This window comes from Abramis brama (genome assembly GCF_963993115.1).
Source record: "Abramis brama genome assembly, chromosome: 11".
Taxonomy (NCBI): domain Eukaryota; kingdom Metazoa; phylum Chordata; class Actinopteri; order Cypriniformes; family Leuciscidae; genus Abramis; species Abramis brama.
In genome coordinates, this window is record NC_139973.1 from 3725624 (window position 1) to 3743118 (window position 17495).

General features: G+C 38.2%; 3 protein-coding genes across 3 annotated transcripts; 1 reads left to right on the forward strand and 2 right to left on the reverse strand.

Annotated features, from left to right (window-relative positions):
* Positions 1 to 1713: 1713 nt before the first annotated feature.
* On the reverse strand, positions 1714 to 4456 carry LOC311092880 (adenosine receptor A3-like). The gene is made up of 2 exons (XM_084129891.1): positions 4022 to 4456; positions 1714 to 2669 (listed from the first exon to the last, which is right to left on the reverse strand). Exons 1-2 carry the CDS (start codon positions 4351 to 4353, stop codon positions 2006 to 2008), a joined length of 996 nt encoding a protein of 331 aa, XP_083986017.1. The 5' UTR covers positions 4354 to 4456; the 3' UTR covers positions 1714 to 2005.
* A 3041-nt stretch (positions 4457 to 7497) lies between these two features.
* LOC311092417 (adenosine receptor A1-like) lies at positions 7498 to 11271 on the reverse strand. Its single transcript, XM_084129129.1, has 2 exons — positions 10861 to 11271; positions 7498 to 8417 (listed from the first exon to the last, which is right to left on the reverse strand). The coding sequence occupies exons 1-2, from the start codon at positions 11190 to 11192 to the stop codon at positions 7796 to 7798; spliced, it is 954 nt and encodes a 317-aa protein (XP_083985255.1). The 5' UTR covers positions 11193 to 11271; the 3' UTR covers positions 7498 to 7795.
* Positions 11272 to 14199: 2928 nt separating this feature from the next.
* On the forward strand, positions 14200 to 17495 carry LOC311092547 (adenosine receptor A3-like). The gene is made up of 2 exons (XM_084129360.1): positions 14200 to 14591; positions 16226 to 17495. Exons 1-2 carry the CDS (start codon positions 14260 to 14262, stop codon positions 16905 to 16907), a joined length of 1014 nt encoding a protein of 337 aa, XP_083985486.1. The 5' UTR covers positions 14200 to 14259; the 3' UTR covers positions 16908 to 17495.

Sequence of the window (17495 nt, forward strand, 5' to 3'; positions counted from 1 at the left end):
AGTGTCACATGATCCTTCAGAAATCATTCTAATGTGATGATTTGCTGCTCAAGAAACATTTCTGATTTCATATTTTTGTGGAAACCGCGATACATTTTTAGTCAGGAATATTTAATGAATAGAAAGTTAAAAAGAACAGCATTTATTTGAAATAGAAATCTTTTGTAACATCATAAATGTCTTTACCGTCACTTTTGCCGAATACAAGTATTAATTTCCTTTTAAAAAATAAACAACACATTGTATACTTGCAGCATACAAGCCACTTCGAAGTACTGATCAAGCAAAAAATCTTGAGTATGTGTGCGTGTGTGTGTGTGTGTGTGAGTGTGTATTTTGTTATGCATGTTTTGTTATGCATGGCTGTTTGAGAGAGTGAAGACAACTTCCTATTTTAACCACGACCATTTCAAGTAAGTTCCTGTAGAGATCTTGTGCCTTCAGTCTCCACCATGGCTGACAGTGAGAAGGTGATCTATACCTCTGTGGAGGTGCTCATCGCTGTGGGATGCTGTCTGGGGAACGTGCTGGTGATCTGGGCCGTGTGGTCGTGTCGAGCCTTGAGTCAGACCACGTTTTGCTTCGGTGTTTGGTGTTTTTAGCCCCCAACAGCGCCTTCCAGGCAGTGAGGGGATGGGTAGGTTTAAGGTTGAGGTTAGGGTTAGCTGCCTGGAAGGAGCCATTGGGGGCTAAAAACACCATCGAGCTTCTGCTTCATTGTGTCGCTTAAATATGACATATACACTACCGGTCAAAAGTTTGGATTAAGCTTATTTATATTTTTCTCTTCTGCTCACCAAGGCTGCATTTATTTGATAAAAAATACTGTAAAAATATTACATATTGTGATAACTGTTTTCTGTTTGAATATATTTTAAACTGTGATATATTCATGTGATCAAAGCTGAATTTTCAGCATCGTTACTCCAGTCTTCAGTGTCGCATGATCCTACAAAAATCATTCTGATATGATTTGCTGCTCAAGATTATTATTTTTTTTTAATTACCTTACAGTATCATTTAAGTACCATGACTCATGAATATGGTAATCAAACAGACCACAACAGTATATTTACAGTTCCTCCTACTCAATATAAAGAGTATGAGTGATTTCATTCACCTTTCTTGAAGTAAGCATGAGCAGGTTTCGTCTTTACACGTTCTAGACCTTTAACTGAACACTCGTTTAAGATGGCAGGAAGGCGGCCATTTTGTTTGGACCTTTTCCCTCCCTTTCATGCTTTGCTAGCAGACAACTTGTAGCACTTTTTAAAGGCAGACAGCTGGGAAAGCTGCGTTCAAATTCAGAGATTTACTTCAGGCAATTAAACGGCATGCCACACCACAGGCGTGTGAAGGTTGCGTGTGAAGGCGGTATTTCGTCGTGCGACTCACCTCTGCTTCACGCCAGGAGTTCTGCCTGTATATATGCATATATTGTCATTAATATTGTGGATTATATACTAATACTTCAAAGGCAAAGCAGAAAGAGACAAAGAAGGAAATGCTTAAAATTTCCCCTTGTATACTAAGGTCTTATTGCACACCTCATATAAGTGGTTCAAAATAAATAAATAAAAATTCTATTTTAGCTTATCAGGAAAAGTGCAACACAAACATATAAAGTTTGACAGTTTTAAACATCACTCATATTTGCACTATAGTACAACCATATTATTGTACATTAAATTACACACTCCTCTATTATCCAGATTCAGCTATAAGACACGTCATGTCACCTTTATTTATAGAGCGCTTTTTACAATGCAGATTGTTTCAAAGCAGCTTTACAGTGATAACAGGAAAATAACACATCCTACAGTTACTCTCAGACTTTGACAGTGGTGATTGGAGGAGCCCTACTGGCACAACAGTGTAACTGCAATCTGTCAATATTAATTTAGGCCAGAAAAGCTTGAAAAGTTTGAAAAAGCAATATTGCAATTACACTCTAAGAAAATCATATAAATCCCCCTTCTTTTGGTACATTCCACGGTACATGGAATTAAGTTAAATTAATGCCACTGACTCCCACCTCTGGGCTGATTTCCCCATGAACTCGTCCATCATGGCTGTCTAAGGTATTACTAGCAGGAGTGTTTATATCTGCCTTCTGCTCTCGACCAATCACCCTCCTCCAAATCTTCCTGTACTCCTGCTTAATCTTAGGGATTTTGAAGGCATACACTACAGGGTTAACCATCGAGTTGCCATGAGAAAGAAGAATGACAAAGTATAAAGCAATGGACGGTACATGTATATTCTGGTTATAGAATGTGATGGCTGTTGTCAAGTGTAACGGCAGCCAGCAAACAATAAAAAGAGCCAAAACCAAAACTAGAGATCTGGCCAGTTTGCGTTCCTTTTGGTTATAGCCACCAGTTTCAGCCCTACCCCTTGACAGTCTCCTCATTTTAAAAAAGACATAGCCATACAAAGTAATCATGACTGCCAGAGGAGGAAGAAAACAGCACTCATAAATGAAGTGGACCAGGTATGAAGCAGGAATGACAGCAATGAATTGACAGTCTATGGAGGTGGAATTGTAACGTGCCAGTGTGTCATGGTTGTACCATCCAAACATCGGTAAAAAGCCCAGTATGGACGCCAGTATCCAGCACACAGCAGCGGTGATCCAGGAGCGCTTCTTAGTGACTGTAGAATTGTACCTGCCAGAGAGAAATATTTCTTAAAATTAAAGATCTTTTAAAGGTGCAGTAAGCAATTTCTAGGAAAAACACTGTTGATTTTTGCCCCTCCCTTCATTGCTCCGCGACCAGATTTTTCGGGACAGTCCCGAAATCTAAGCTGTTGTCCCGAGTCCCGAATCCGGCCCTAATTGTCCCGAAAATGATACTAAAGCAAAATCTTGAGTAGTTATTGTCTGATAAAACATTAAAAACTGTCCGTGGAGGTTGAGTCGTCCTGCAGCCAGCCCCCGCCGGCTGCTCATTGGCTGCAGCATTTGTTTTTCTTCTTTTTTTAAGTTCTACAAAGATACCGTAGGTGCGAATTTATATGCATTGATAAGCGAGCACAAGTTGAATCAACATCTTTGAATAAAAATATGTTTGGTTCAGGTTTGAAATTCATTATCTTTTATAGTAGGCTATGTAGTCTAATATCATAGTAGGCCTAATTAAACCCATCCCGAATTTCAGCCAATCTCATCTGGTAACCCTAGCCCCGCCCCCAAAATGCATGAACACGCAATGCAAGAGTGGATGTATCTTTATCATAGCTGAAGCAAAGCAAAATAATCCTTCGCAAAAAATAAAAAGAAGATGATGAATGAACAACAAGGAACAAAAAAAAAAAAGCCATGTACACACACAGATTATAGCCTATATATTTACTCCACAAACTAACTCTATGAACATGGAAACAGTGACACATTGACCTCTCAACCCGCTAAGGAGAAAATCCAATGCAACTTTGAGGGGACCAAGTGAAACATGATTATGTATTTCTGCTCAGCTAACGAGATTGGACATCAACCACATGGCAAACGCTAATACTTTTTCATTTACAGTTTACTTTATTTGTAAACCAGTTCTATCTAATAAAGTATTAGACAGGATTGTTAAACATTGTAAACTAATGAAGATGGAGAATGGGATGGCTGTGTGCAACAACAAGTGCGGATTACGTCACTTCAGAGTTCCTACTAACAGTGCGGATGCAACCTTGGGGAATCACCCTGTTGGCTAGTTCCTATTGACGCAGGTCCTAAAGCTCTTCGATCATAACCCTTCTTTATCCATTGATATTCCTCTGAGATTTTCTCTTTTGTAATGTCTCTCAGGCATCTCTCTTTCTACAGTCTTTCTTCAAATCTCCCTCTTGCTCACTCTCTCTCCTCACCTTTCATGAGTGGACACGCCCTCTACTGCTGATTGGCTACAACTAAGCATACCTAAATTGCATTACATTAATTTAAAGATAAAACAAAAGCTATTTGTGTTTTCAACAAGCTTGACGTTCATTAAAGCCATTCAAAATCACCTGTAGACCGACTCACCTGAGTGGGATACAAACCCGCAGGCAACGATCCACAGCAATGGCCAGAAGAGTGAGCACTGATGCTTGTAGCGGGACGATCAGGACACAGCTGATGAACAGACAGGCATAGAAAGGCATCTCCATGTGGAGGTCCACAACTACAGCCAGAGGAATGGCCACGGCCCCGACCAGGAAATCTGCCATCGCCAGCGACACGATCAAGCAGAAAGTGGTTTGGTTCAGGGCTCCGCTCCTCCACACGGCCCAGATCACCAGCACATTGCCCAGACAGCATCCCACAGCGATGAGCACTTCAAGAGAGATGTAAGTTATCCCTCCACCTAATACCATTGTGGTTAGAGAAAAGAAAACAGGAATGTGGGAGTGTTAGAAAGAGCTGCTGAATTAAAGAGGAAATAAAGTGGCTGTATTTACTCTCTGCAAAAAACTTTCACACCTACAGGTCTCTTCCGGAAAAGACTAATTTTGTGGTTTTAAATGTTCAACCTATTCAACCTTTTCAACCTTTAACAAGATTGCATTGCATGTTGATATAGTCTTGTCTTAATCATGAAAAAAAGGTTGTTGATTTTCATCTTTTTTTTTCATCATTGATTTTCACAGGTTTTTAAATATGAGTCTCAGTGGGGGTTTTTGTACAATGAAAGTTAATGGAGCCTCAAGTTATTTTGAACCCATTTTCATTAAATGGGTATCTATCAAAATATCTACTTTGCTATACTATTACTTCGGGTTACTATAAACCTTTGGGAACTCTATAATGACAGTTCATTAGATTTAGTTGTAATACATGCATAAATTTATCCCATGCATGTGCTGAAGTTGAGTAGCAAATATGGCCAAGACAAAAAAGCTCATACAAAAGCCCAGAGAAGAAGGCTATGGCTACAAGAACATCTACATGACACTAAAAGTTCCTAGAAACACAGCTGGCTGCATTGTTTATACGTTTAAAATGTATTGTCCCATAGAAAACCTTCCAGGGAACTTTTTTGGACCCATGGATCAGAAGTATGTTTGGCACAAAAAAGGCTTGACTTATGACCAGAAAAACACTGTCTTCACGGTCATGGACAATGACCCTAAGTACACATCCAAATCTACCAAAGCTTTGTTCAGGGATCAGTCCTGGCCTGCTCAGTCTCCAGATTAAAATGTCCTTGAAAATCTTTGGTGAGGTTTGAAGAAAGCAGTAGCAGAAAAGAAACCAAAGAATATCATTGAGCTGGAAGCTTTTGCACACATGGAATGGCCAAAGACTCCAGTAGAGGGAGTCAGCAAGGATTTTTTAAATGCTTAAATGTTAACAACAAAGTTTGCAGTGTGCATTATAAGTGGGAACTGTTTCATAGAAACCAAGAAGTCTGAGATCGAATGAAAATTGCTTAATCCTATTTTTGGTTCCCAGAAAATTGCAAAAGTCACATTTCATTTGCATAGTCATAAAAACATGAATCAAAACTAAACAAATGGAACCTTTTTATGATAGACATAAATGACTAGCAAGAGCAGATATCCCAATGCCAACACTTTGTTCTTTCTTTTTCAAATCATTATCAAATGATCAAAAATTAAAAAATAAATAAAAAATCCTGCTTTACTAGAGTAAATAGAGTAAAAAACAGTAATATTGTGAAATCACAACCTGTTTTTTATTGTAATGTAACTTCAAAATGTAATTTATTCCTGTGATCAAAGCTGAATTTTCAACATCATTACTCCAGTCTTCAGTGTCACATGATCCTTCAGAAATCATTCTAATGTGATGATTTGCTGCTCAAGAAACATTTCTGATTATTATCAATGTCGAAATCAGTTGTGCTGCTTCATATTTTTGTGGAAACCGCGATAAATTTTTAGTCAGGAATATTTAATGAATAGAAAGTTAAAAAGAACAGCATTTATTTGAAATAGAAATCTTTTGTAACATCATAAATGTCTTTACCGCCACTTTTGCCGAATACAAGTATTAATTTCCTTTTAAAAAATAAACAACACATTGTATACTTGCAGCATACAAGCCACTTCGAAGTACTGATCAAGCAAAAAATCTTGAGTATGTGTGCGTGTGTGTGTGTGTGAGTGTGTATTTTGTTATGCATTTTTTGTTATGCATGGCTGTTTGAGAGAGTGAAGACAACTTCCTATTTTAACCACGACCATTTCAAGTAAGTTCCTGTAGAGATCTTGTGCCTTCAGTCTCCACCATGGCTGACAGTGAGAAGGTGATCTATACCTCTGTGGAGGTGCTCATCGCTGTGGGATGCTGTCTGGGGAACGTGCTGGTGATCTGGGCCGTGTGGTCGTGTCGAGCCTTGAGTCAGACCACGTTTTGCTTCGGTGTTTGGTGTTTTTAGCCCCCAACAGCGCCTTCCAGGCAGCGAGGGGATGGGTAGGTTTAAGGTTGAGGTTAGGGTTAGCTGCTTGGAAGGAGCCATTGGGGGCTAAAAACACCATCGAGCTTCTGCTTCATTGTGTCGCTTAAATATGACATATACACTACCGGTCAAAAGTTTGGATTAAGCTTATTTATATTTTTCTCTTCTGCTCACCAAGGCTGCATTTATTTGATAAAAAATACTGTAAAAATATTACATATTGTGATAACTGTTTTCTGTTTGAATATATTTTAAACTGTGATATATTCATGTGATCAAAGCTGAATTTTCAGCATCGTTACTCCAGTCTTCAGTGTCGCATGATCCTACAAAAATCATTCTAATATGATTTGCTGCTCAAGATTATTATTTTTTTTTAATTACCTTACAGTATCATTTAAGTACCATGACTCATGAATATGGTAATCAAACAGACCACAACAGTATATTTACAGTTCCTCCTACTCAATATAAAGAGTATGAGTGATTTCATTCACCTTTCTTGAAGTAAGCATGAGCAGGTTTCGTCTTTACACGTTCTTGACTTCTAACTGAACACTCGTTTAAGATGGCAGGAAGGCGGCCATTTTGTTTGGACCTTTTCCCTCCCTTTCATGCTTTGCTAGCAGACAACTTGTAGCACTTTTTAAAGGCAGACAGCTGGGAAAGCTGCGTTCAAATTCAGAGATTTACTTCAGGCAATTAAACGGCATGCCACACCACAGGCGTGTGAAGGTTGCAAAGAAAATGGGCGGTATTTCGTCGTGCGACTCACCTCTGCTTCACACCAGGAGTTCTGCCTGTATATAATATGCATATATTGTCATTAATATTGTGGATTATATACTAATCCTTCAAAGGCAAAGCAGAAAGAGACAAAGAAGGAAATGCTTAAAATTTCCCCTTGCATACTAAGGTCTTATTGCACACCTCATATAAGTGGTTCAAAATAAATAAATAAAAATTCTGTTTTAGCTTATCAGGAAAGGTGCAACACAAACATATGAAGTTTGACAGTTTTAAACATCACTCATATTTGCACTATAGTACAACCATATTATTGTACATTAAATTACACACTCCTCTATTATCCAGATTCAGCTATAAGACACGTCATGTCACCTTTATTTATAGAGCGCTTTTTACAATGCAGATTGTTTCAAAGCAGCTTTACAGTGATAACAGGAAAATAACACATCCTACAGTTACTCTCAGACTTTGACAGTGGTGTTTGGAGGAGCCCTACTGGCACAACAGTGTAACTGCAATCTGTCAATATTAATTTAGGCAAGAAAAGCTTGAAAAAGCAATATTGCAATTACACTCTAAGAAAATCATATTTAAGTTAAATTAATGCCACTGACTCCCACCTCTGGGCTGATTTCCCCATGAACTCATCCATCATGGCTGTCTAAGGTATTACTAGCAGGAGTGTTTATATCTGCCTTCTGCTCTCGACCAATCACCCTCCTCCAAATCTTCCTGTACTCCTGCTTAATCTTAGGGATTTTGAAGGCATACACTACAGGGTTAACCATCGAGTTGCCATGAGAAAGAAGAATGACAAAGTATAAAGCAATGGACGGTACATGTATATTCTGGTTATAGAATGTGATGGCTTTTATCAAGTGTAACGGCAGCCAGCAAACAATAAAGAGAGCCAAAACCAAAACCAGAGATCTGGCCAGTTTGTGTTCCTTTTGGTTATAGCCACCAGTTTCAGCCGCCACACCTGCTCTCCCCCTTGACAGTCTCCTCATTTTAAAAAAGATATAACCATACAAAGTAATCATGACTGCCAGAGGAGGAAGAAAACAGCACTCATAGATGAAGTGGACCAGGTATGAAGCAGGAATGACAGCAATGAATTGACAGTCTATGGAGGTGGAATTGTAACGTGCCAGTGTGTCATGGTTGTACCATCCAAACATCGGTAAGAAGCCCAGTACGGACGCCAGTATCCAGCACACAGCTGCGGTGATCCAGGAGCGCTTCTTAGTGACTGTAGAATTGTACCTGCCAGAGAGAAATATTTCGTAAAATTAAAGATCTTTTAAAGGTGCAGTAAGCAATTTCTGAGAAACACTGTTGATATTTGAAATCAACACCAATTCAGCTCAGCCTGGCAAAGACCGAGCTTCTTGTCCTCCCTGCCAATCCGTCTCTACAGCACGACTTCACCATCCAGCTAGATTCATCATCAATCACCCCATCAAGGTCAGTTAGAAATCTTGGAGTAATATTGGATGACAAGCTGACCTTCACAGATCACATTTCAAAGACAGCTCGATCATGCAGGTTTGCACTGCACAGCATCAGGAAGATCGGGCCTTTCCTAACTGAGCATGCAACACAACTTCTCGTCCAGGCCCTGGTCATTTCTAGGCTTGACTACTGCAATGCTCTTCTGGCTGGACTTCCATCATGTACAACTAAACCTCTACAAATGATTCAGAACGCTGCAGCTCGTCTTGTCTTCAACGAGCCCAAAAGGGCCCACATCACTGCTCTGTTCATCTCTCTGCACTGGCGACCACTCGCTGCTCGCATCAAGTTCAAGACATTGACTCTTGCTTACAGATCTATCACAGCCTCAGCTCCCCCCTACTTTCACTCGCTCTTACGAGTCTACATCCCTACCAGAAGCCTACGATCGGTCAACGAGCGACGGCTCGTGTTTCCATCACAGAGAGCCACAAAATCACTTTCCAGAACATTCTCATTCCCAGTTCCATGCTGGTGGAATGCTCTCGCCACCCTCATCCGGAATGCAGAATCCCTGACAACATTCAAAAGACAGCTGAAAACCCATCTCTTCTGTGAGCACTTAACCTCATAAAAAAAAAAAAAAAAAACTTTCTTGCCTTTTCCTTTAATCCTCCCTTATCGGGCTTATGCTCTGACCAATGCCTGAACTTCGTATTTTGAGCTCTTCTTGCGTTGTTTTTGCCTCTTCACGATGACTTGCTTAATTTAGTCCTAAATTGTAAGTCGCTTTGGACAAAAGCGTCTGCTAAATGACTAAATGTAATGTAATGTAAATCAACCCAAACAAACACGCCCCTCCCTTCATTGCTCCGCCCCCAAAATGCATGAACACGCAATGCAAGAGTGGATGTCTCTTTATCATAGCTGAAGCAAAGCAAAATAATGCTTCTCAAAAAATAAAGAGAAGATGATGAATGAACAACAAGGAACAACAAAAAATTAACATACAGTACACAAGAGTATATACAAGTTGGTTGTTAGTCACCATCAGCTCCAGACAAACAATGACACTCAAACTGTCCTGTTACTACAGCTAACATTACAACAACAGCATCTCTTGGTTCTGTGAAATAACAAAACCAATGTTACTCAACGTATGAAGCAGGAACAACACAACCTCTGCGTCTGTTTTCAGGCCTTCCTGCTTAGGTCTCTCCAGTGCTTGAAAGCTTTTCTAATTTTAGGGGCTTTCGCATTGGAGGAATCTTTTCATAGTTCCTAAAACTAATGGCGGAAGTACCCAGTTTTTGGCGTGTTCGCACCGCAGAAACTATGAATGATTTTAGTAGGAACTCCTTTTAGAGTAACTAAATCAGCTCCTACTTCAGAGTCGGGTCTAAACCAGCACTATAGGAACTACCAGTGACGTTAGTGTTCGCTGACTGGCCAAACGCACACGAAACACCAGCACCCGCCATTTAATATAAAAAAGACGTGTATACACACAGATTATAGCCTATATATTTACTCCACAAACTAACTCTTTGAACATGGAAACAGTGATACATTGACCTCTCAACCCGCTAAAGGAGAAAATCCAATTCAACTTTGAGGGGACCAAGCGAAACATGATTATGTATTTCTGCTCAGCTAACGAGATTGGACATCAACCACATGGCAAACGCTAATACTTTTTCATTTACAGTTTACTTTATTTGTAAACCAGTTCTATCTAATAAAGTATTAGACAGGATTGTTAAACAGATCGTAAACTAATGAAGACGGAGAATGGAAGCGCTGTGTGATCAGGCAAAATAAAAGTCACAACAACAAGCGCGGATTACATCACTTCAGAGTTACTACTAACGGTGGGGATGCAACCTCGGGGAATCACCCTGTTGGCTAGTTCCTATAACTAAGTTCCTAGTTCCTAAACCTATTGACGCAGGTCAAAGCTCTTCGATCATAACCCTTCTTTATCCATTGATATTCCTCTGAGATTTTCTCTTTTTGTAATGTCTCTCAGGCATCTCTCTTTCTACAGTGTTTCTTCAAATCTCCCTCTTGCTTACTCTCCTCACCTATCATGAGTGGACACGCCCTCTACTGCTGATTGGCTACAACTAAGCATGACAATTAAGCATACCTAAATTGTATTACATTAATTTAAAGATAAAACAAAAGCTGTTTGTGTTTTTAACAAGCTTGACGTTCATTAAAGCCATTCAAAATCACCTGTAGACCGACTCACCTGAGTGGGATACAAACCCGCAGGCAACGATCCACAGCAATGGCCAGAAGAGTGAGCACTGATGCTTGTAGCGGGACGATTAGGACACAGCTGATGAACAGACAGGCATAGAAAGGCATCTCCATGTGGAGGTCCACAACTACAGCCAGAGGAATGGCCACGGCCCCGACCAGGAAATCTGCCATCGCCAGCGACACGATCAAGCAGAAAGTGGTTTGGTTCAGGGCTCCGCTCCTCCACACGGCCCAGATCACCAGCACATTGCCCAGACAGCATCCCACAGCGATGAGCACTTCAAGAGAGATGTAAATTATCCCTCCACCTAATACCATTGTGGTTAGAGAACTGGAAACAGGAACGTGAGAGTGTTAGAAAGAGCTGCTGATTTATGTAAAGAGGAAATAGAGAGGCTGTATTTACTCTCTTCCGGGAAAAGACTAATTTTGTGGTTTGATATGGTCAATCATGACCTGTTATTTGTTAGTCAAGTTTTAGTTAACAAAATCCATCAAAAAAAGTAAAGAAAAATCAAATAAATTCGTCTACTTATTCGTCACTGAAACTTTGTCTTTTTTTTACACCTACAGATCTCTTCCGGAAAAAACTAATTTTGTGGTTTTAGATGTTCAACCTATTTTTTTAGTCAATAAAATCCATTAAAAAAAAAAGATTTAGTTTTTTTTTCATTAACAAGATTGCATTGCATGTTGATATAGTCAGTTTAGTCTTGTCTTAATCATGAAAAAAAGGTTGTTGATTTTTTTCATCATTGATTTTCATCATTTCATCAAAGAAATGAAAAATAGTTTTAGAGACTGTGACAGAAAGATTTGTACCTTCATAACAAAGCTTTACAATCATAATGAACTGTACACACACGTCAATCAAACAACTTCATATTCTCTATAACTAACAGCTGGTGGCGCTATAGGGTCAGACCGGCATATTTCACCCAAAAAAATGAAACTTCATTTACTAACCTCATGTGGCTCCAAACCTTTGACTTTCTTCTTCTGTGAAACATAACAGACTTTTAAATATGAGTCTCAGTGGGGGTTTTTTGTACAATGAAAGTTAATGGAGCCTCATGTTATTTTGAACCCATTTTCATTAAATGAGTATCTATCAAAATATCTTCTTCATGCTATACTATTACTTGGGGTTACTATAAACCTTTGGGAACTCTATAATCACAATTCATTAGATTTAGTTGTAATACATGCATAAATTTATCACATGCATGTACTGAAGTTGAGTAGCAAATATGGCCAAGACAAAAACGCTCTTACAAAAGCCCAGAGAAGAAGGCTATGGCTACAAGAACATCTACAGGACACTAAAGGTTCCTAGAGACACAGCTGGCTGCATTGTTTATACGTTTAAAATGTATTGTCCCATAGAAAACCTTCCAGGGAACTTTTTTGGACCCATGGATCAGAAGTATGTCTGGCACAAAAAGGCTTGACTTATGACCAGAAAAACACTGTATTCCCGGTCATGGACAATGATCTACCAAAGCTTTGTTCAGGGATCAGTCCTGGCCTGCTCAGTCTCCAGATTAAAATGTCCTTGAAAATCTTTGGTGAGGTTTGAAGAAAGCAGTGGCAGAACAGAAACCAAAGAATATCATTGAGCTGGAAGCTTTTGCACACATGGAATGGCCAAAGACTCCAGTAGAGGGAGTCAGAAGCTTGTAAGCGAGAGTAAACGATTTTTTAAATGCTTTGTTAACAACAAATAACATGTACAGAATTATAACCAATATTATAACATCAAAATATATATAATATAATATACTTCAGAATACAATCAGTGTTACATAATAGAACAGAAAAAAAAAAAAAAAAGAAATAAGGAGAGATATGGGGCATAACTGCATAGATTATTATCCAAAAATGTTTAACGAGGAGCAGTAAAGGTACCATGAGAATAAAGGATTCTCTACAAAAATTTACTTTTGGGAGTTGAATAATTTAGTAAATGGATGTTTATAGCCAGTTTGATTTTTTTACTCATTAACTTTATGTTCTCAGAATCACTCAATTGTGTAATAATAAACTTTCTATGGTTTACTGGTGGCTTAGTTAAAGTGTTTTCATACAATTTTGTTCACAAAACCAGAATTTCTTGCAGGTCAGAGGGGTTCGATATTTTAAATACAAGTGTATGAAATTCAATTTGGCCATTTATAATTATCACAGTGGTTACAGCCCTGCTGTGCCCGTCTGGATGAAAAGGTTTGAGGTTGGTTTTGTGGGCGGTTTGCAGTGTGCATTATAAGTGGGAACTGTTTCATAGAAATCAAGAAGTCTGAGATCGAATGAAAATTGCTTAATCCTATTTTTGGTTCCCAGAAAATCGCAAAAGTCACATTTCATTTGCATAGTCATAAAAACATGAATCAAAACTAAACAAATGGAACCTTTTTATGATAGACATAAATGACAAGCAAGAGCAGATATCCTAATGCCAACACTTTTTTCTTTCTTTTTCAAATCATTACTTGCCAATAGTCTAAGATCCAGTCAAAAACTATTGGCACTTGCAAAAAAAACCCCCCAAAAAAACCCAACAACTTCCTGCTTTACTAGACACGAGATTAGCCACAATTTGATGCCACACGACCACAGTGGTACAAACAGAGAAATTAGAGCACTTCAAATTTCTAGATACAACATACTTCCAGAAACTGATATTTTATATACGTACAGTACTGTTCAAAATGTCAGTTTAAAATATATATTTTTTTTATGTTTTTGAAAGAAGTCTCTTATGCTCACCCACATTCATACATTTGATGCATTCAAAAATAGAGTAAAAAACAGTAATATTGTGAAATATTTATCACAACCTGTTTTTTATTGTAATGTAACTTCAAAATGTAATTTATTCCTATGATCAAAGCTGAATTTTCAGCATCATTACTCCAGTCTTCAGTGTCACATGATCCTTCAGAAATCACTCTAATATGATGATTTGCTGCTCAAGAAACATTTCTGATTATTATCAATGCTGAAATCAGTTGTGCTGCTTCATATTTTTGTGGAAACCGCGATACATTTTTATTCAGGATTCTTTAATGAATAGAAAGTTCAAAAGAACAGCATTTATTTGAAATAGAAATCTTTTATAAATGTCTTTACCGTCACTTTTGAGCAATTTAATGCATCCTTGCCGAATAAAAGCATTAATTTCCTTCAAAAAAACCCCAAAACAACACACTGTATACTTGCAGCTTACATGCCACTTCAAAGTACTGATCAGGCAAAAAATCTTGAGTGTGTGCGTGTGCATATTTGGTTCTGCATGGCTGTTTGAGAGAGTGAAGACAACTTCCTATTTTAACCACGACCATTTCAAGTAAGTTCCTGTAGAGATCTTGTGCCTTCAGTCTCCACCATGGCTGATAGTGAGAAGGTGATCTATACCTCTGTGGAGGTGCTCATCGCTGTGGGATGCTGTCTGGGGAATGTGCTGGTGATCTGGGCCGTGTGGTCGTGTCGAGCCCTGAGTCAGACCACGTTCTGCTTCATTGTGTCGCTGGCGCTGGCTGATTTTCTGGTGGGATTGGTTGCTGTGCCTTTCGCAGTGATAGTTGATGGACGGCTGAAGACTAGTTTCCACTGCTGCCTCTTCATCAGCTGTGTGGTCATTGTGTTGACCCAGGCCTCCGTTCACTCCTTGTTGGCCATCGCTGTGGACCGATACCTGCGTGTTTATAAGCCTCTCAGGTTTGAACTTTTAATAGTCATGTTGCTTCATATTGAGAGCCACACTGATCAAGCTTACTGATAAGGAGGAAATCAAACTTGAGCGTTTCTCAGAGATGATGCACACTTATTTTTATCATACTGAATAACATGCAACCTGAAAAAAGAACTTCTTTAGGTGCGAAATGGACCGCATTTGCATGTGTGTGTTAATGTATGTTAAGAATTTATTTATTCTATAATCTGCAATCAAAATAGCTCGCTCTGCCTCTAAAAAACGACGTTCTGTTTTGCCTGTCATCATGTTGCCATTGACCAACACAGAAAACTACATAGAGCTGGCAAAGATATTCTTCAATAAGGAAAATTGGAGCACTTGTGGTTGCGTTTTAGACATTTTGCTCCCGAATGCTTCCAGAATGTGACATTAAAGGGTTAGTTCACCCAAAAATTACAATTCTGTCATCATTTATTCACCCTCATGTGGTTCCAAACCCGTAAGACTATCGTTCATCTTCAGAACACAAATTAAGATCTTTTTTAAGAGATTTCTGTCCCTCCATTGACAACTACACAACTACCACTTTGACGCTTCGAAAAGCTCATAAAGAGATTATAAAACTAATCCATATGAATTGAGCGGTTTAGTCCAAATTTTCTGAAGAGACTCGATCACTTTATATGATGAACAATTTGAATTTAGCCTTTTATTTACAAATTATTTACAAATTTTCATTATTGGGTGAACTATTCCTTTAGGTTCACTGAACAAATGAAGTAAAACATGAAATCATAATTCTGATTTACTTTTATAATATGATTTTTAAGTATTGAAATACTGCACTTTTCATGATGTAATTAATTGCCAAATGTATACTTTAAGTCAACAAGGGTGCAAAAATATAAAAAAAATTAAGCAACTGTTTTCAACATTGATAATAATCAGAAATGTTTCTTGAGCATCATATCTTCATCATATTAGAATGATTTCTGAAGGATCATGTGACACTGAAGACTGGAGTAATGATGCTGAAAATACAGCTTTGCCATCAGAGGAATATATATATATATATATATATATATATATATATATATATATATATATATATTAAATTATATTCAAATAGTAAACAGTTACATTAAATTGTAATAATATTTAGTAATAGAACTGTTTTTACTGTATTTTTGATCAAATAAATGTAGCCTAGGTGAGCAGAAGAGACTTTCAAAAACAAAAATCGGTAACACTACAATAAGATCTCATTTGTTAACATTAGTTAATGAATACATTTGTTACAGTGTTTATTAATCTTTGTTAATGGTAGTTAATAAAAATACAGTCATTCATTGTTTGTTCATGTTAGTTCACAGTGCATTAACTAACGTTAAAAAATAATAATGTTAACGTTTCAAACAATGTATTAGTAAATGTTGAAATTAACATTAACTAAGTTTAATAAATGCTTTAAAAGTATTGTTCATTCTTAGTTCATGTTAACTAAAGTTGTTAACTAACATTAACTGACGAAACCTTACTGTAAAGTATTACCAAAAAAACTTTTGAAAGGCAGTGTGTATATATATGTACATTCATACATACATACATACACAGTACTGTTGAAGATATATAAAGATAATTTCTCATTGATTTTCAGGTACAGAGGATCAGTCAAAAAGCAGCATTTGTGGGCCGCGGTCACTGTATGTTGGCTCTCTGCTTCTATACTAGGCTTCATGCCCATGTTCGGATGGCACAACAAAGACACCACAACAAGAGAAAACTCCACTATTACATGTCATTTCATCACGGTTATATCCATGTCGTACATGGTCAACTTCAACTTCCTCGCCTGCATCCTACCACCCACCATCATCATGATGGCCCTGTACTTGTTACTCTTCAATATTATATCCAAACAGCTGAGAAAGGAGGTCGGGCGCCCCGTGGAGTCCAGGTCGTTTTACCGTAAGGAGCGGAGACTGGCCAATTCTCTGGCTTTGGTGCTGGTTCTGTTTGCCGTTTGTTGGCTCCCGCTGCACATAATGAACACGCTTGTGTATTACAAAATTGTCGAAGTGCCCACTGTCGCCTTTCACATCTGCATCCTCCTCTCTCACGCCAACTCCGCAGTTAACCCCATAGTGTACGCTTTTAAGGTTCCTAAGATTAAGAAGGCATATAAAAGCATCTTGACGAAGCTGACAAGCACGGAGCAGAAGGAAGATCAGAGCAGTCAGACTTTGGAAAATAATGCCAGCAGCAACTCAAACAGCATCGTCAGGTGTACCATGAAAATAAACCCACAGGTGGTTTTAGCCACCAATCAGAACGGTTAGCATGAGTCTGGTCTCACACACAAGAAGTAGAGAGACCAGAGCTAGAATTACACAGACAAAAGTTCAATTATACAATTGGACTGCCGCTTTTGCATAGCTTGTGCTTGCTATTTAAAAATTATTTTAAACTTTCCTATCTGGCAGCTCCAGTAAGATGTATCTTGAACTCTGTCTTGGAAACTATGTATAAGCCTTAATTAAACAATTTGATAATCAATTAAAAAGGAATTTATAATTGTATGATATTACGCTGTACCCACATTGGACCAGTGGTTTGGAAAATAGATGGATGGAAAATGGATGGAAACTGAATTTCAGGAGGTAGAACAGGTCTATTATTACAATTTACACAGTTTACACTTGTTAAAACTGCAATGGGTGTAAGAGAGTACACATCACTTCAGTTAAATTATGAGTCATTGGTTCTTAAGAATGCACAGACAATAGTGAGTGATTCAACCCATGTTTTATTTCCAATGTATCAACTTCTGCCATCAGGGAAGCGTTATAGAGTCCCACTTTGTAAGAGCAACCGTTACAAAAAATAATTTATTCCTGTATCTATTAATAATTTAAATAGTAAGATGC